Source organism: Agelaius phoeniceus, chromosome 1 (assembly GCF_051311805.1).
Source record: "Agelaius phoeniceus isolate bAgePho1 chromosome 1, bAgePho1.hap1, whole genome shotgun sequence".
NCBI lineage: Eukaryota > Metazoa > Chordata > Aves > Passeriformes > Icteridae > Agelaius > Agelaius phoeniceus.
Window position 1 is genome coordinate 120,059,312 of NC_135265.1, and position 19,854 is coordinate 120,079,165.

General features: G+C 37.7%; 1 protein-coding gene across 2 annotated transcripts in view; it reads left to right on the forward strand.

Moving 5' to 3' along the window:
* PREX2 (phosphatidylinositol-3,4,5-trisphosphate dependent Rac exchange factor 2) overlaps positions 1 to 15,090 on the forward strand; it is a 172,796-nt gene extending 157,706 nt beyond the window's left edge. For both annotated transcript variants that reach the window (XM_077186296.1, XM_054644997.2), the window contains 2 exons: positions 6,851 to 6,918; positions 9,751 to 15,090. In XM_077186296.1, the coding sequence (XP_077042411.1) occupies positions 6,851 to 6,918; positions 9,751 to 9,796 (114 nt within the window). In that variant the 3' untranslated portion in view covers positions 9,797 to 15,090. The remainder of the gene's footprint in view (positions 1 to 6,850; positions 6,919 to 9,750) is intronic.
* The last annotated feature ends 4,764 nt before the right edge of the window (positions 15,091 to 19,854 follow it).

Here is a 19,854-nt window from a genome sequence, read left to right on the forward strand (position 1 = left end):
AGGACATCTATTCCATCTGTTACTCAGCAGCACTAACTCCTGTCAGTATCAGTTTTCCACTAGAGGAAATTATCTCTACTTGAAGCTGATGTGTTATCCAGCTTGGTGCACCAGAGACACCTGATTGAATGGATAACCTCAGGAATGATTTTATTTTTAATTGAATGAGGCCAAGATCATGTTGAACAAGACTAATAATAGCTCCAACTGTACTGTTGGAACAATGATCAAAGTAATTGTCTTGTCAGTTATTATAAGATAGCAAGCACCTGGTCTGTGAGAACTAAAGGACAGAGACAAACTTGTGAGACTGGGTATGAACTTGGGTCTGTGGAATAGCTTTACTTAAGCAGTTTTGATTTATTTATAAAATAGAGAAAAAATTGTCAAAACACCCCAACTATCTTTTGGTATATTTTTAAACTTACGTATATACTCATGTAAACAACTGCATACACAAAACACTATGTAAAGCATCCTGACAGCAGTGTGACTTCAGGATGCAGCAGAGTGAAGAGGACAGAAGCCTAGGAAAGGAGCTGCAGGAGGGCAGAGAGCTCTGAGGAAAAAAAGTAACTAAAAGGCTGATGAACAGAAAAGGCCAGAAGATAATTTATATTGTCTTTTAAGTGACTAATCATATTTTCATGCCTTTTTTTGAAGTTTAATAACAACACTATATTTTTGAGCCCACCAGGGGAAGGACTATGTTAGACCTGTTGTTTGCAAATAGAGATGGGCTGCTGGGAGATGTGGTGGTTGGAGGCTGCTTGGGGCATAGTGATCATGAAATTCTAGAGTTCTCAATATTTGGTGAAATCAGGAGGAGCATCAATGAGACTTTTACACTGGACTTCTGGAGGGCAGACTTTGGCCTATTTAGGAGACTTATTTAGAGAGTTCCTTGTGGAAGCAGCCCTTAAAAACAAAGAGTCTAGGAATGGTGGGCATGCTTCAAAACAGAGATCTTGAGGGCACAGGAACACACTGTCCCTGTGTGCTGAAAGATAAGTCGATGAGGCAAATGTCCAGCATGAATGGGCAATGAGGTTTTGAAGGAACTCGGGGATAAAAAGAGGAAGTGTCATCTTTGGAAGGAGGGTCAGGTCTCTCAGGAAGTATTTAAGGGGGTTGCTAGGGCATGTAGAAAAAAAAATTAGGCCAAAGCTCAGTTCAAACTTAACTTGGTAACTTTAGTAAAGCATAATAAAAAAATACCTTTGCAAATATATTAATGGCAAAAGGAAGGGCAAGACAAACCCTTGTTCTCTACTAGATGTGGGAGGGAACTCGGTAACTGCAGATGAGAAAGTAAAAGTGCTTAATGCCTTCTTTGCTTCAGTCTTTAGTGGGAAGATGGCTTGTCCTCCTTTACAACTGTCCTCCTGGGCTGGTAGATGGTGTCAGAGAGCAGAATGGTTCCTCTGTTATCCAGGAGGAGGCAGTCAGAGAACTGCTGAGCCACTAAGATGCTCACAAATCTATGGGACCATTTGGGATCCATCACAGGGTGATGAGGAGCTGTCAGATGAGCTTGCAAAGCCACTCTCCATCATTTACCAACAGTCCTGGTTCACTGGTGAGGTTCCAGATGACTGGAAGGTGGCCAGTGTGATGCCAATTCACAACAAGGGTGCGAAGGAGGATCCTGGTAATTATAGACTAGTCAGCCTGACCTCAGTACCCAGGTGATGGAACAGTTTATACTGAGTGTCATCACACAGAATTTACAGGATGGCCAGGGTATCAGACCCAGCCAGCAGGGGTTTAGGAGGGGTAGGTCGTGTTTGACCAATGTGGTCTCCTTTTATGGCCAGCTGACGTGCCTGGCAGATGCAGAAAAGGCTGTGGATATTTTCTGTTTGGACCTCAGAAAGGCCTTTGCCCCTGTCTCCCACAACATACTCCTGGAAAAGCTGGCAGCCCGTGGCTTGGACGGGAGCACTCTTTGCTGGGTTAGGAACTGACTGGATGGCCGGGCCCAGAGAGTGCTGGTGAATGGTGCTGCATCCAGCTGGTGGCCTATCACCACTGGTGTCCCTCAGGGGTCTGTGCTGGGGCCAGTTCTGTGCAATATTTTTATTGATGGCATTGATGAGGGCATTGAGTCTTTCATTGGTAAATTTGCAGACGGCACTAAGCTGGGAGCGTGTGTCGATCTGTTGGAAGGTAGGAGGGATCAACAGTGAGACTTGGAGTGGTTGGATGGATGGGCAGAGTTCAATAAGATGATGTTTAATAAGTCCAACTTCTGAGTCCTACACTTTGGCCACAGTAACCCCCTGCAGCACTATGGGCTGGGGACGGTGTGACTGGACAGTGCCCATGTTGAAAAGGACCTAGGGATCGACAGCTGAACATGAGCCAGCAGTGTGCCCAGGTGGCCAAGAAGGCCAAGGGCATCCTGGCCTGCCTCAGGAACAGTGTGGCCAGCAGGAGCAGGGAGATCATTCTCCCCCTGTACACAGCACTGGTGAGGCCCCACCTTGAGTGCTGTGTCCAGTTCTGGGTCCCTCAGTTTGGGAAGGACATTGAGAGGCTTGAGCGCATCCAGAGGAGGCAACGAGGCTGGTGAGGGGCTTGGGACACAAGCCTTGTGAGGAACGACTGAGGGAGCTGGGGGTGTTTAGCCTGGAGAAAAGGAGACTCAGAGGTGACCTTGTCACTCTCTACAACTCCTGAAAGGTGGCTGTAGCCAGGTGGGGGTTGGTCTCTTTCTCCAGGCGGCAACTGACAGAATGAGAGGACACAGCCTTAAGCTGGGCCAAGGGAAATACAGGCTGGAGATAAGGCAAAAGTTTTCTATAGAAGGAGTGATAAAGTACTGGAATGGTCTGCCTGGTGAGGTGGAGGAGTCACCATCTCTGGATGTGTTTAAAAAAAAGATTGGATGTGGCAGTCAGTGCCATGGTTTAGTTGAGGTGTTGGGGCAGCGGTTGGACTCAATGATCTTAAAGGTCTCTTCCAACCCTGTGATTCTGTGAATAATTATCATAAGTATTGTACTGATTTAGAGCTTTTTGAATGTTTTCTCTATGTGACTGGTTTTTGCTACCCTTAAATTAGTGTGTCACTTGAAAATAAACTTACAATTTTTAAACATGGCAATGAGATAGTAGTTCATACAGAAGAGTCCAGATTGATGTCTCAGAACTGCCATCATCTTTCACCAGTGCTCTGGCAGTACTGGTATGCAGAGGGTAGCAGTCTAGAGTCATGTAACACAGCTCTCCCTTATGCCCATGTGAGACAGTGTCAATTAGGAATAGAATTGGAGAAGTATAAATTAGCAGTATATTGAAATAGAAATAGTATAATGATGCTCAGTGGTTACAAAAAGATATCAGGTAGCAAGTTGCTAGTAATTCTTGGGGGCTTTTCCTCAAAAGAAGTAAGAATTTGGTGGGTTTAAGTAAGGTCTAATTTGTCTCCCAACTAAATAATAAATTACATGATTATATAAAGCTAGACTCCTTTTTAAATCAATGCATTTGATTTATTATGTGAGCAAGATACTAAAATTAGATTGTCTAGTGAGTGATGAAAGTAAAAATAGGCTGGTTTTGTTCTCAGAGGTAGTCACAGCACTGACGTCCAGGATCAGCATGTGATTAATTTAGATAGTTTTTGCAAATATATGTATATTCTGGCTCTCAGTGCTGTTAATTACGTGCCAGTCTCAGCATGGTGAGGTTTCTTTATTATGATAAAATTTTAGAAAATGGCACTGAGAAAAGGCTACTGGAGGTGCAGAAGGTCTGGAGTCAACATGTCTAACTGTAACCAACATTTATCTCTATGTCATTCCTGACAGATGTTTGTTGTCTTTGTTCTTAAGCCTCCGGTAGTGGGGACTCCTGCACACTGCTTCTCATGTGGTCTGTTCTGGAGTTTTCTTAACCTTTTCAATACAATGCTTTACTTCGTGCCTCATTTAAGTGACTTTTTTCTTCTATTTTTCCCCCTTCAATTCCCATTTTCTGTCCAGTATACCATAAACTTAGCAACCAGATTTTCTTCCCTATTGAGCAGTAGACTTTTAGCATTTTGATTGTTTCCAGAAATGGGGCATCTAGCATACTCTGACCAACCTGTTACTGTGTTACCACCCTCATCATAAAATATTTCTTCCTTATATCTATTCTGACCTTTGTTTAGTTTAAAACCATTACCTGTTTTCCTATTGCTATAGCTCCTGCTAAAAAAGTCTGTCCCAAATTTGATTATCATGTCCCTGGTAAGCCATGACTTGTATAGATAGAAGAAATCAATTCATCTGATCTGTTGTTTTTCAGTTGAATTTTCTTACTGAACTCTTTTCAATTCTTTAATAAAAGATGAGCTGTACCTCTCAAGAATTAGAGTTATTATAATAATCTTGCAGGACTTTGTGATTGAGCAATAAAATAGTAGATGAAAATCAGCATAGATTACTCTTAAGCGAAGGGCACTAGGGAAAAAACAAACCCTAAGTTTACATTCAAAATAATTGACTGTGAGCTTGCCATTCCATTTCATGTTGAAGACCTGAGGATATGAGGAGAAAACATCAGCTCAATTTGCAGCAGTTATCAGTAAAGCAGAAGCTATAATGGTTTAGGAAGGATAGAGGACAAAGTAGAATCATGCTGTCATGACCCTGCATTTGGAACGATCCGATTTTCTTAACCTTGCCATAAGGATATAGCATAATGGAAAAGATTCAGAGAAAGTCAGGAAAATACTGGCCAATAGTTGGGAAAGGTTTACAGACAGAACAGACAGAAAGACAAAATAATGTAAAACTGTACAGCTTCATGAAGGGGGATAACAGTCTTGTAAAGAACATGCGTCACATGTAGGGACTGAGGATTGTCCTCACCAGTGCAGAACTAAACACATCAAATGAAACTGTCAGATTTAAACCAAATTAAAAGAATGGAAAGCTGGAGAGGGACTTTTTACAAGGGCATGTAGTGAAAGAGAAGGGGTAATAGCTTCAAAGTGACAGTGGGCTTAGATTGAGTCTATTTTAGAATAAATTTTAGACATTAGGTTTATAAAAGTCTTTACTGTGAGGGTGGTGAGGTACTGGAACATGCTACCCAGAGAAGCCATAGATGACTCATCCCTGGAAATATCTGGGGACCTTGCCCATGGTGGGAAGTTGAGATTAGATGACTTAAAATTTTAGCAACCCAACCATTCTCTCATTCTTGATACAGCAAATTAAGACTGTACCAAAGATGTGGATCTTTCACAAGGCTAGTGATGTGTATTTATTACTGAGTACAAGATGAGATGGGAAAGAAGAGAAGAGAATCACTAAAGTTAATTAAACACATACTTGTTGATGAAGAGAGGAAGTATTGAATGACTAATGACTGAATTCTGGAGGAGTTTCTGGGGAAAGGCATGTTTGTCACAGTCTGTAGTTATGAGCCTTTGCAATGTTGGAGACAATCTTACTGAGATGAATGCATCTATAGTAAAATAATTTTATATTGTGCCTTAATTTTTATATGTATTCTAGTTATTTTTTCTATCTTTATCACTCTTTCTTTGCCTTAAAGAAATGTAAGGACACAGTATGCTTTTGTGGCACATGTTGATTTACATACAATCTGAGAGCCTATCTCTTTGTAAGCAGCTAGCATTTTTCATATACAGTTTCACCCATGACAGTAAATCAATACCATATCAATTACCTATGTACCTGATTTCAGTCAAATGAAAGGTCTAGTCTTACTCTATGACTGGAATCAAGTATTATACCTATTTTACATCACGTGCACCTGTCACTGCAGCTCTGTTAGAAATATAAATTATCTTTGATACTTCACATCAATTAAAGATTACCCAGTAAGAATTCTGAGGTTATAAATTTTTATTCTCTATTATTTTGTCCTGAATTTACATAATACAGGAGAAATAAATGGAGAGTCAGTATATTTATTATTGATAGAACAGGTAGTTTCCATCTCCTTTAAAATTATAGAAAACATTGTAAGCCTAGCAGATTTTTCTTTATTGTGACTACTTTACATCAATAAAACTGCAATTTAAGAGCTAGACCTCATCATTCAAAAAGAAATTTTACTAAGTTCTTTGATATATGTAAGCTGGTATGTTTGCAGAAGAGGGTGTTTTTCACACAATGGTTCATGGTATATAAATATTGTGCATGTTTTATCCATTTCCTCTTTACTAGATGAGTCAGTGAGGCAAAAGTACTTTCATTATTGTTTTTGAAAGGATCAATTGAGATAGAGAGAGACCAACTTTTCTTTTGTCCCTGCTTTAAGTGGGGATTTTAGACAAATCAATCTCAGGAGGTTCCTGCCTATTTCTTTGGGGTTTGTTTTTGAGATTCTCTGATTATAAAGGAAGATCAGGACCTGCATTTTTCTAATCCTTATTTAGTGCCTGAGTTGACGCCATTCTTTGTTAGTTTCGTTTAGTATTTTCATAGAAAATAATCTGTAGCATTTGTTTGTTCAGAAGTTTATAGGAAATAAGTGACATGTCAGAAAACAACTTTATCTATGACTTGTATACAGAATAGTGACAAAAATCAAACAAATTGAAACAAGGTGTGTTTGGATTGTTTTAAACCTTAAATATTTTTTTAATGATTCTCTTTTAAATTAGTAAGATCTATATGTGTGCATTTATTTGGTGACAAGTGGCAAGATTTTTGTTTCTTTATTGCTTTAACTATTCCTCACCTTAGAAGATACTAGTTCTTTTGGGAGATGAAACATATATGTTAATTAATTATAATCAATAGTTATGTTCATCTACAAAGCTCAGAAAATTTCCTCATTTATTGTGGGATAAATGAAGTAAAATTGTTGTTCTTCTTCCACAGGGTGCAAGAGTACAAAACACAGCCAAGAATTTAGGAGTGAGGGATCGAACACCACAGTCTGTGCCAAGGTAACCTATTCTTTGTGTCCTCGACCATGGTTTTGTCTACTTTGTGCCAATTTTGGTCCTAGCTGCTCAAAAGCTAACAGTAAACATTGACTATATTTTGCTCTACATGGTAAGATTTGGCTCTTAATGTACATAAAATCAGTTGCACTATTAGCCATACAGTTTTACTTCAAGTGATTAGTTACAGAATACAGGCTATGTAGCACTTCAAAACATACCCATTTTTGAAAAATTAATCTTAGTTCTTATTAATTATGAAAACACTGGAGTAAGTCCTTCATCACTTGCAATATTTAGTGGGTTTGGGTAAATACTCTTAACTAGATCCATAACCCCATTTTAATGAAATACTGTACTGCAGTATCTCAGCAAAATCATGTTCTAGTTGCCTTTGGGGATGATGTAGTCTTTGTCTCTTTCTGTAACATGCATCACAGTGAAAAATGGGTTATTCTATATTTATCCATCTTTTTAATGTTGTGATGGATTGCAGGTGCTGGAAATGTTTCTTTAAAAGCACAATATTTGTAAATAAAAATAACCAAACAATACTTAATTTGATCTTAAAATGGTTCAAGTAATCCAGAACTAATTTAAACTGGGTTTTACTGATTTAAACATAATGTTTTTGAGAACACATTGAATGAGCTAAACATGTATGTAAAAAATCTGTTATGTAACAGATCCACTGTGGTGTTTAAATTTCAGTAAGGAAACAGGGAACTAGCAAAACCTGGTAGAGATGACTGTGTGAATTTGATTAGCTTAGAGGCAGTGCAGGACTAAAGATCCCCAATCAGCTGTCTTGCCTCCATGGCAATAAAGTAGCATTTTGTTACATTAAAAGCAATTAAAGCATTAGTGGGTGAAGACTTTTCATATTTTGAACAGTATGATTTGGGACTTAAATGAACTCCTTAATGACATAATTATGGAGAAAGCCAAAGAATTCTTGCAACCCAAACTTTTCCCATCCCAACATGACAGAATGTTCATCTAGATTCAGAGTTTTTGTGATAAAGGAAAAATCTAAGTTCTCAAAAATGGAAGCTTAGCAATAAGATTTTTTAGTATTGCATCTATGGAAAAAAGACTGCCTCTTTCCAGCTGAAACTCCCACAATGTAGCACTGAAATGCTGAAGAAGAATGATGAGAGCGTAGGCACACGTACCTGGCACGCCTGCCAGTGAGCAGCAACAGCAATGTCACAGGAATATCCTAGACCTCTGTGGTCAGGGCATTAGATGCACAAGTCAGAATTGGCACCAGCAGTATGCTTTTGATGTATAGCTAAACAATATTATGGCTTCTTAGTTCTCTGCTTTGAAAACAATTTTATATTTGGTTTCAATTAACATCACTTGACAGGGTTCTCTTGTTGTCTGCAACTGCCATTGTTTCTGTTTTCTCAGCTGATGTTTGTACTATCTCAAATAGTTGTTCCATATATATTGACCCAGAACAGGCTATTTCTGCTCTATAGCATCTTCAGCAACTTCAGATCCTGAGAGATTTATGCAGCCTTATCATTAGTTTGCTTCACAGTTCCTTTATATCACATGCTCTGAAGAGAATCTTAGTGATTACTGCTATAACCTGAAGAATACACAGACCTTAGTACTTGGGGCTGAAGTTTTCTGCGCTTTGCTCCATAGAAATTAAATATTGCTAAAACATCATCAAGTATTAATCCCACTGCAATTACTCTAGATGAGATTCTGACTGTAATTTTATCTGTCTTCTGCCAGCTTTGAATATTACTGCTTTATTTTGCCAGCAGAATCAAATAATTCAATCCCTGTTTATTCTTCTCTGCATCCTTGTCTGTATAAAGATCAGACCTTATCCTCTCATCAGTATAAAAATATTAGATATATGTATATTGCCTTATATATAGCTCCCAACAGATGTTTTGGTGTCTGCACAATGTGACCTTAAATGATTGTGCTTCTGAATCTGCCATGTGACTATGTGGAAGAGCCCAATGATCTTCAGAACACATTATGGTGGAGATTTCTCTTTGTTATTCCTCCAATGATACATTTTCCCAGAGGAATATGTGTAATCTCCAAATGAGATCATGTCTACAGCTGGTTCTAATTGCTGTGGTTTCAGAGGAGATACTGTGTGCTGGACAGGAGTACAGAGCAAGGGCTGTGAAGTCAGAATGATTGCCTTTTATTATCAGTATTTCTGTTGTTAGGGTAAAGTTTCAAACACCTGTTAATAACCAAGTCTTTTCAAAAGGGGTTAATAGAAGTCAAAAACCTTTATAAAAGCAGTGGCTATTTCAATCTGTACTGGGGTAATATTTTGAACCAAATCTTACTGCTGTTAAGTTCATCCATGAAGAACCAGAGGGAGAGAGAACTTAAAATCTGCGTGCTAGTGTCACATGTCTGACACCTGTCTCAGGTGCTTCAAACAGCACCAGTTCTTCAGGGAAATATTTTTAGAGAGCTTTGACTGGGCCAAGGCAAAACAGAATTGGAGGCAATTACAATTCACCAAGCAGCTTTTTCAATTGGGAAATCCAGGGCAACACCTGCTAATAGGATTAATGAAGGCATCTTCAGTGCAGAAATATGAAAATTTTCTGCATTGACATGTGTTTATAAGACTGCTAATATATATGTGTTTTAATAATTCCACTTTGAATATGAACAAAGAAGATTTTATTAGTTTTACCTTGATGGTATTAAACTGAATTCATACCTCTTGTTTTGCAGTGCAGAAAGATGTAGCTTTACTTTGTGTTCCTTAAATCTGCTCATTTTAATAATGACAAAGTTCTCAGAATAATTATTGCTTTGTTTGTTTGTCATTGTCAGATTATACAAGCTGTGTCAGCCACCACCACCTGTTGGAGAAGAATGAGATCTGCTCCAGAAAACAATCCAGTAATGGACTTTAGGATACTGGGATTATATGACAAAATCCAACTGCACTATGGCATTATATCCCTGCAGCTTTGATAAATAAGAAAAAAAAATCTTTTACTCAGGACAAAGGAAGAAATACCCTAAATGTTACCTACTGGCATTGAAAGATGTCTTCCCAAAAGCATTTCCGAAATCTGTGCACTCCAGCCTTACACTCATAGGACAGTACTCTTCCTTGGGAATTTAACACTGGAATCAGATTAATTTGATGTGTCTTGTTCAGCCACATGATAGGTATAGCAGCTTGAAAAAAAAGTCTTGATCAGAGGGAATGTCTTCACTTGTCCCCTATGCACAATGTGATCTTGTGGAAGCCTAGATAAACTAGGCTTGATAATGAGCATGCACTTCATATGGGGCCCTTTGCACTTGAGAAAGCTTTTTTCCTGTCACCATCATAATTTCTTGGAATGTTAACTTTACTGTTTCAAGAGTGTAATGTGAGGTTTCAAGCTGGAACACTATTTCAGAAGTGTGTTTAATGGCTGCAGGCAGCTGCTATGGGTGTGTGCTTGTACTCAGTAAACTCAGCCATGTCTGAAGCAGTGCTTGTCACACTGCTTGGAAGGAGGACCTACATGGCATTAGGAGTGCCTGATGGTGTGGCATATCAGCTAAAGTTCTTCCCTTTTGCAGCTGCCATTATAATGAAGGAGAAGGATGAGGCTGATCTTCATCCATTGTTAGGCTGAGTTTCAGACTCTAATAGATGTTTTACATTATTATATCTCTGCACTTCAGAGTTTTCTAGAGTTGTGTATTTTCTTCTAGAGTACTACACTAACAAATCTACATAAGGCAGAGATGAGTCAGTGTTGTTAAACTGGAAATGACTGGTTCAAGTTCAAGCATAGTTTGGGGTTTTGATGTTTTATGCTACCATTTTCCACATTTTGTCAGAATTGTTTTGTATAGCATCTCACTTCTTGGAGTGGTAATTGTTATAGATTTATTTTGAATTTTACTAACTATTTAGAGAGCCCAGGGAGAATTTATCTGCATTTGGCTGTTCTTTTGGCCAAAGAATTTTCATTTTCAAATGCCCCCAAATGAGGTTTTATATATGAGCACATTAAAACAAAAACTGTATTCTGAAATAGTTCTACTTGTAGCAGTAGCTATGTAATCCATTAGAGCAAGACACATACTGTCTGAATAAATTTTATTTTTTGTACAACAGCGGCCTGTAGCAATCAAACCTCACAACATAATTTTTGCATATGATCTAAATATTTATGAACCTATCAATCTACAATTGAATAAGTGAGAATTCAAAAGGAATTGTAGTCTTGAAGAGAGTGGGTTTTTTTAGAGGATATTTAGGGAACTTGTTACTTTTCTCCAAAGGAGGAATTGGAGGTCCAATCTTTTTCAGTATTCTAAATGTTTTTACACAGACCTTAACTTTGCTAAGAAAATAAATATTTTTATATATCCACAGATATATATGTCTGTGAATATATATACATTTTAACATGTATATATTTATGTGGTAATATCAATAAAAAGAGAATGTTTGCCTTAAAATATGACAAAGGCATGCAGTAATGAGCACTCCAGTAACAACTTCACCTTTGTGCTTTAAGGTTTACTCTCTTTCATAGTTGCTGGAAGCTATTGAACCATGATCTTTTTGATTAAAATACTTAATACACAAAAGCAAAATAAAAAAAAAAAAAACCAGCAAAAAATTACTTTTAAAGGCTTTTGTCTAGCATGACCTAATGCTTACATATAAAAAAGAGTTATGTTTTCTATAATTGCTGTTCTAGTCAGGATCTCATACTTTCAGATGTGTTTCATTCAGAGCAGCAGTATTGGCTGTGGTAATTCCTGCTCCAGGAAAAAGCACCAGTAACTTCAGTTTCTGCTGTTTCAGACATCACAAGTCCAGAGAAGCCATAAGCACCAAGGGCGTGCTGCTGTCAGCCCAGCTCTGAGCTCACATCTTCCTGTGAGGTTTCCCCACAGGAGGTTTGATTTACTATGAGGGAAGTCAGCTGTTGGCTGCATGGAGCTGCTGAGCCTGTATAGAATAAAATAACCTAGAGGAAAAAATCTGTTGCATGTACATGCATTATTGTAAGTAGCAATTGCTTTTTTTACATAGCATTGAAAGTGGTAGGAGTGTAAATGCTCCAAAATAGTCTCCCTGTATAATATGATAATTCCCTGTTTCATTTTGTTGTTGAAATTGTGGGATAATAGACATTTGTAAGGGACAAATAATTGTAAGCCAGTCACTGGACAAAATTTTTTTAGCTGTTGTTTCATGAGTGTGCATCAGAAATCTTGACCTCTTATTTTGGTCATTTTATATATAGCTTTTGGTCCTTCATTCTTTTTTTCCCCCTCTAGAGACAGTTTTCAAAAACCTATTAAGCATTATGAGCTTTATTGGTGACCCATACTGCAAAGTAAAGTGTCTATTTAGCCTGTTATCAAAGAAGCTGAGAAACTTAAGCCCTGGTTTTCTGGGATTACAGATAACACATAAAAATATGATTCCACAGTAACACGCAGAATCATTTTGGTTGGAAAATATCTCTGGGATCCTTGACTCTAACTTATAGATTGAGTCCAACCTGTTTTCAGAGGAGATGGGGCATAAATTCCCCCCTTACTGTCTATTAGAAAGTAGGGACCCAATTTTTCAAAATGTTCTTCAATGGCCTGTATGAAACATTGTGTAGTATTCAGATTGATTTTTTTGCCCCTCTGATTTCAGAGCACGCTGCACACTCTAATACTATTCTACTGACTTCTAATAACATTAAATAGACTACATTGTCCATTCTTAAAATAGAAATTTACATGTGTTCATTGTTAAAGTTGTTTATCTTGTTTGGTATATGTATAGGATGTATTTATTCCTTATACAAGATGCATTTGCAGAGTAAAAAAAATATCCATTTTCATCACAATATGTTTATCCTCTTATAAATCTTTAAACTCACAGGTGACAAGAAGAGATGACCAAGAGTGATGATTTACAAGAATTGTATCACCTATAGCTTTGTAAATCTTTGTTTTGACAGAAACGGGTTATGTAGCCTTTTTTTACAACAATGTGTTGTACTGGTTTAGGGAAAACATTCTGTATGTAATTTTTTTTCCCCCAAGGAAAGTGTAATTCTTCTGGGAATAAATTCAGTGATCTAGAGTCATACATTACCAAATACTACCATGATTCAATGCTAGCCTGGGAAGGGAAGGTTACAGGCCCAGGAACAGCTGAGTTGCCATAGCATTCATGCTTGGAGAAAACAGATTTTAAGTAGAGCTGAGGATGTTTGGCCTATCTTTGTAACCATCATCTATGAATAATAGGATGTTAAACAGTCTTTAGTCTATGAAATGACCATTGATCCACTCTAGTTTCCCAAATTAGTTATTTTTAATAGCTATTTTCCTTGTAGATTGTAAATGTAAATAAATATAAAAATGTATATAGTCCAGGTTTTCAATGTCAAACTTTGTGTTTAGAGATCCATTTAAAAGTAAATATTCCTGCTGTCAGCTGAAGTAACCAACCAATTTTATGTCTACTGAGACAGTTGGAATCCTAGTGGCTTTTTGGGTAGATTTCACTGGGTTTTTGCAAATGCATCAGGTTTTTGGACTGGTTTGTATTTGTTTATTTTAATGCAGTCAGTAGTGGTCAGAACTCCTCTTCTACTGGTTTAGAGCCAAGACAATTAAACTTCAGTCAACAAGGATTTACAGTAGTCATACTAATTTCATTTGTTAGACTCCTTTAATGGAAAAAAATTAACCACTTGTATTGATCTGTTTTTAGCCAGAGGAATTCACAAGCAAACATGTTTTATTAATTGATTGTCAGATGTAGTGTATGTGTGTATATTTATATATGTATATGTATTTAAGACAATTGCCTGAATGTGAGTATACACATCATGGTTAAGCATGATGCACAGAAAAGGAAAGTGTCTTTCATTTCATTTCATTTAAATGAGAAAATCAGTAACTGTAGTATATATCTATATATTGTTCCATACTCTTTACAGCTCCTTCATGGATTTGTCTTCCAGCATTTTCCGCATATTTTGTGCCATTTGTGTTTAACAGTATGAAAAGATAATGCATTGCCTTATGTATTTTATCTCTGTACTTGAGAAATGCAGGTAGTGCTTTTCTAATTGTGCTCCAACAGTACTCTGGCATTGGTAAATTAGGTGTGCAGTACATACCTGACTCAGGATACCTGGATTTTTCATCATTAGGTTTTGAATTATAAAAAGATATTGAACTCATATTTTTGTATGCTGACAATTGTGTAGGGTTTTTTATATACTGTATATATCAACCAAGTTTTCCTGAAGAAATTTTATTATTATGAATGTTTCCCTTTTCCTGCTAGATGTGGGTATATGTTTTCTTGCTATGTATGTATAAATGAATATACAGCACGCACAGTCATGCAGATGTTAACACCAGTGAGAAATTTCAGATTGTCCAGATTGTTTTGTTTTTTTTTTATTCTTCTCTAAAAATATAGATCTCCGTACTAGAAATCTACCTTAGAAATAACTTCTACTTCGGTTTGCAAGTCCAATAGAGTGCTCAAAGTAGTTGGGACATTTTTACAAGTATTTAGATTTGGACTTCCATGGGAATACCCACAACATCTTCTGTGTGCGTATGTGTGTCCTATCTGCAGTACCATATGCCAGATTTAAAAATCTAAGCAGCCTTATTAACTTCTTTACGCCCTGTATATAGTGTATGTATTTGGTTATACTTGTGTTACACTTTTAAAATGAACCTAATTTCTGCATATTGCACACACATTTTTCAAATTATGAATATATTTTGTAACATCTCATTAAGCACAAGAGACCATTTGAAATATTATGAGAAAGAGACTGCTTTGAAATATTATGTGTAAGTACAGCCATACACAGAATGTTTCAGTCAGCTTTTGTTTGAAAACAATCAAACTGGCAGTTCTGTGGGTAGTTGAGTTTGTTGGACGTAACTTTTGGAATTAAAATCCTTGGAACATGGATTTAAATTACTTTTTCCTTTATTTTGTAAAGTGCCTCTGTAGCATACTTTGAATCAGTTACTATTATGGATTATGGATAAAACTAACACTGTGTACTTTTAGATCTATGGTTTATTTTTTTAGTTACATAGTAAAGACTGGAATGGTAACAATGTAATACAAAATGTCAGAGAGCAATAAAACCATTCATAATATGGCCACTGCAAACCTCTTTATTTGTAAGCAAGAAGTAAGTTGGGAGGGAGGGGGCTGAGAGCCTTTAGCCCTTTCTGTGCTCCTGCCTAGGAATTCTGCTGCAGGAGAACAGAAATTAAATTTCTAGAAATAAACGTTTATAATATGAATCTCTTCTGCAAACCCAGGTCCAATCTAGGCTCATTGCTGGTAATTGAAATATATCTTTATAACCATTGGAAAACTGAATCCTTCATAAGCAGTAGCCCATGGCTTTGGGCAGCTGTATTTTGTGAAGGCTGGAAGAGACACAGGCCTGGAAATTGCTTTTTGGCCCTGTGGTACCATCACTGTTCTATGAAGCTCTAGAATATTTGCCACTTCTGCACTTTGTCTGAGGACTTTCTGCTTACTGCTGTGCACAAGGGTAATCTGACAAACATAGTGTGGAGTGTTGTACTCCTTGTACTAAAAAACAAATGACTGATCCTTTAGAGGGATCTTTTGGGATGCCAGGGGGTTGAGGAGTTGCACTTGCACTGTTTCTTTTCTAGGACTGAAAGCTGATGAACTATTAGACCTTGCAGAGCAGTTGTCTCCATATTTAGTGAGTTCTGATTTCTACATGGTTGTGATCAATGGATGTTCAGGACTGACTGGAACAGTGGAGACAGGACGAAAAGCAACTACAATTACTTTGTAAAATCCTTTTTGTTTTCCACCTTATGAAAGCAAGGAGGAGGAGGTAAGTATTTCAGGATAACTAGATTTGAAAGATTTTTTTTCTTCTGTCTTGCATTCATCTCTCTAATTTTGTGAAGGAAGGCAGCATGGCATATTAAAATATTGAATAGCAGAAGTGATCACAGGATTTCAAATACAGTCTGCTTTTCTACCATTACAAGTGAAGTTTCTTTTTTCAGTGCTCCTCATTTCTGTGGTGTTGCTGCCATGCATACCTCAGAAATAAAGTCCAAAGAATTCTTTTCTTGACCAGTGTACACAATGGGAATAAATAGTGCTTTGAAACATCTGCTGAGAAAGGTAATCAGTTAAGCTATGGTAGCACTTGGGTGTCCAGTAATTTTGCATCTTTCATGAGAAAGTGTTGCTATTATCATGATTTGAAAGTCAAAAAGTCTGCAAAGGCACTTGATACACTTACATGTCAAATGAGCACGGTGTGAGTTCATGATTCAAAAAAGATAAATTATCTTTGCCTCCCATCAAAATACGTGTCTGCTAAGCTTTGACAGTAAAGACTTTTCTTTTGAATGTTACTCATGAACTTACTTTTAGTATGCATTTGATTGCTTTGGAGGCTTTTTTAATAGCTCATTATGTCATGCATAAAGAGGATAGATGAAGCTCATACTTGGTTTATACTAATGAAGTGGAATTGCTAACAGTTACTTCATTCTTGCTTGTAGAATCTTAATTGTCAAACTACTTTCCCAGACAGTACTTGATTCCCTGCCCCCCCCCCCTTTCTTATTTCCATATTCATTTTGCTCTGTGGAGCTGCCAGGGTTCCAAGGACACTAAAATGCCCTAACTGCCCAAAACAGCCTCATCCCTGCACTCACTGGCCACGGATTCTGGGCAGCTCCTGTCAGCAGCCTCATATTCTGAGTGAACCTTGAAACCTGGGCTATGGGTAGCTTTGCCCATGGTCCCACCTTCTGCTGTTTGTGATAGGACTTTCTGGATGGACCCTGAACCTGCTTCAATATTTTGCCCTGTCTGATCATCCCTGGACTGTCAAGCAGAACCTTTTGTTTTCCTGGTCCTTTCAGGGGGAGGCCACTGCACTGTGTTCACCCACAAGTCCCAGCTTGTCCTCCTTCAGGGAGTGGACCAGCTCTTACTGCTTCCCAGGAGGACCATCCAGTGCTGATACAGGTTTGTCCATGTGTAACATACTCCTGGCTTGTGTTGAAGCAGACCCATGAATTAGATTAATAGGGAGGTGGTGGGAAGGAGGGGAAATGCCAATTTCCAGTCACAAGGTAGATGGTAGGCTTCTTCCATTGATTTTAATCTTGGGACTAAGGGTAGCTTCCAAAAATGTGTACATCCCTAATTTGGCAAAAAGATGTTAAAATGGATCTCCAGAATGTAATCAGGATTGGAGAGGGGGAAAAAGACACTGGATACTTAGGTGGAGTGTAAGATAAGGCAAATGCTGAGCAGTGTAAACACAGCAGTGGAATGTCCTGAAGATCTGGCTTTAGTTTTTCTAAGTATTTAACACAGTTGATGTTTTATAAACAACTGCATGCTTTATAGAAGACTCAATATAAATTGTTAGAATTTAACTTATATCTAGATTTTTTTAAGCTCTAGGTTTTAGCTAGTCATTAATTATTTAGAGGTCTTTAACAGGGCAGGAGGGATTTTAGCATCTGGAATAAATAATCAGTATCTATTCCTGTGAAGTATAACAGCCTCTAAAAGTAGGAGGAAATTGTACTGGATATATGCTGGGAGCATAATCAAATGAAAGGAACACCAATAGGTTTTGATTCTGCTTTCATTTAAATGAATAACCAAATTTTCATTGACTGCAGAGAATGAATCCATAATACCAGCACTATTATGCCAGACCCAGACTAGCTTGAATGGCTGTCAACGTGTTTAGTTCCCCTAATTAATGAAACTATTCATGTCTCAAGACAGAAAGCTTGACTGGAAATGAGAAGCAGACCACATGTAATCAATGAGGTTTTGTCATCAACCAGCCATAGAGTAGGTCTAATCAAACCAATACAGGACATGACTGCAAGCAAATGAACATCAGCACTGTATTATCTACAGCCAGTGCATCATCACAAAACTTAATGACAAAGTATCACCCAGATTAAGACGGAAATAATGTCTGATGCTAATCAGCGCTACTTGCTCATATTGTAATACATTTCAAAATATGTTGAGTGGCAGCTGAATTCAAAGTCAAGACAAAGTGAAGCTTGATTGAATGCTTAGCAATATATTAGATGCTGTTCCAAAACAGGAAAATACATAAAGCTTTTATACATTAAGAAGTTGAGTAGGTGTTTGGAATTTTGACAGCACACCCTGGAAAATTAGTAGCTTGGGAAACAGGGAAATAATTACAATCATGTGCCAATTTTAAAGGACATTTGTGGGCCTGATACAGACAGAACAGACAGGAGGCTTTCATTTCTGGACTACTTCCCACAACTTTGACAGAAGGCATTAACATTTGAAACTGTAGCATAGGACAAAATTACATTATCTGGGTATTCACCACACAGCAGTCATGAGAAAGAGAATTTCATTTAGTCTTAGGCCTTATATTTAAATAAACACAAATCCCCTACCTAATCCTAACTCCTGTTTTTATATCTAATGTGAGAAATAATAAATGTCTCTCTATTTTCTTCAGTAACAAAACAAGATATTAAATGAGATTTTAAGAAATTTTGCTCCTCCTTTTTCATTTAATAAACTCATTTATTCAGCCAGGTGAGATGCCTTCCAGAGGAACAGTAGAAGCTAATATTCCAGTTGCACTGATCATATGGGCTTATTGTGCCTTCAACACCTCTCTTGATGGCCAAAGTATGTTTGGAGCTCCATGCATGAGCACTTTTCTAAGTGGTGAGCAGTCAGGCAAAGAGAGGACTCTGAAGATGGAGGTGTGACTGAAATGCTTTCTGCTGAGATCGTGGTAAAAATGCATCCCACGCACATGAATGTTCTAAATTCTATGATCTAAATGACCTAGTAACAAAAAAACTCAGTTCAGTGTCATGAAAGTAGAATATGAGCCTTCCTGATGGTCTTTGATATATATCTGACTGCCAGAAGAACAGGACAGATAATTCTGTACCAGCTAGAATACAAGCAGGACAACTGTCTGAATTGTGTTTTAGAATGAGAAGGGCAGAAAACCAGTGGAAATTCCTACATTCTCTCTAGATATTCTCAACAATTATATTTGCCTTAGGCCATATTAGATCAAAAGAACTGGGGACATATCCCTCATGATAGTCAGGATTTCAGTAAATTTCAAAGCAGTTCAAAATTTTCTCCAAAGTAGAAAATTTGATATAAAGTGAGGAAGTCCTTCTACTGTTCTTCTACTGAGTTCTATTTCCATGTTTCAAAACGCTAATAATCCCTGTGAACCTTCCTTAAAACAGACTCAGCAGGGAGGACAAAGAATGAGCCAGCATGGAAAATGGACTCTGCTCATGTTCAAAGGAAACAAAATCACAGGTTCTGAGGGAATTTCAAATGTGCTGAACCACAACCATTTTCTGTTTCATTCAGAATTGGTTTGAAGTGTGTCGTGGAGCAGGGCTGTCAGTACAGGGTAGAAATACAAAGCTCTGACAGGTTTTTTTTAAAGTTGTGATACATGAAAGCAGGTCTGCTTTGAATGCAATGGGGTGAAATGGAAGAAATCTGCTTCTCTTTTGCCCCTCCTGCAAAATCTGCTGTTTGCCTCCCATGCAGGACTGTTTATGCTTCTATGGGAAACGAGACTTTTTGTCAACCTAGATTTTAACAGTCTATCTACTGACAAATAATTTGCTTCCTGCATCCTGCAGTGACAGCTGTGTAGTGTTTCAGCTACTGCAGAATAGTATGCAGGTGTGGTAGGACAGACCAGAAGAGCTGTTGAAGTGGTTCTGTCTTGAGCTCTTGTTAGTCCAGTGCTGTATATCTGTATATATCCTGTACAGCTACAGCAGGAGAGATAAAAAATTGTTACTTTTCCAGAGCACAGCCAGGCCACTGGGGTGCAGTCTTGGGATAAA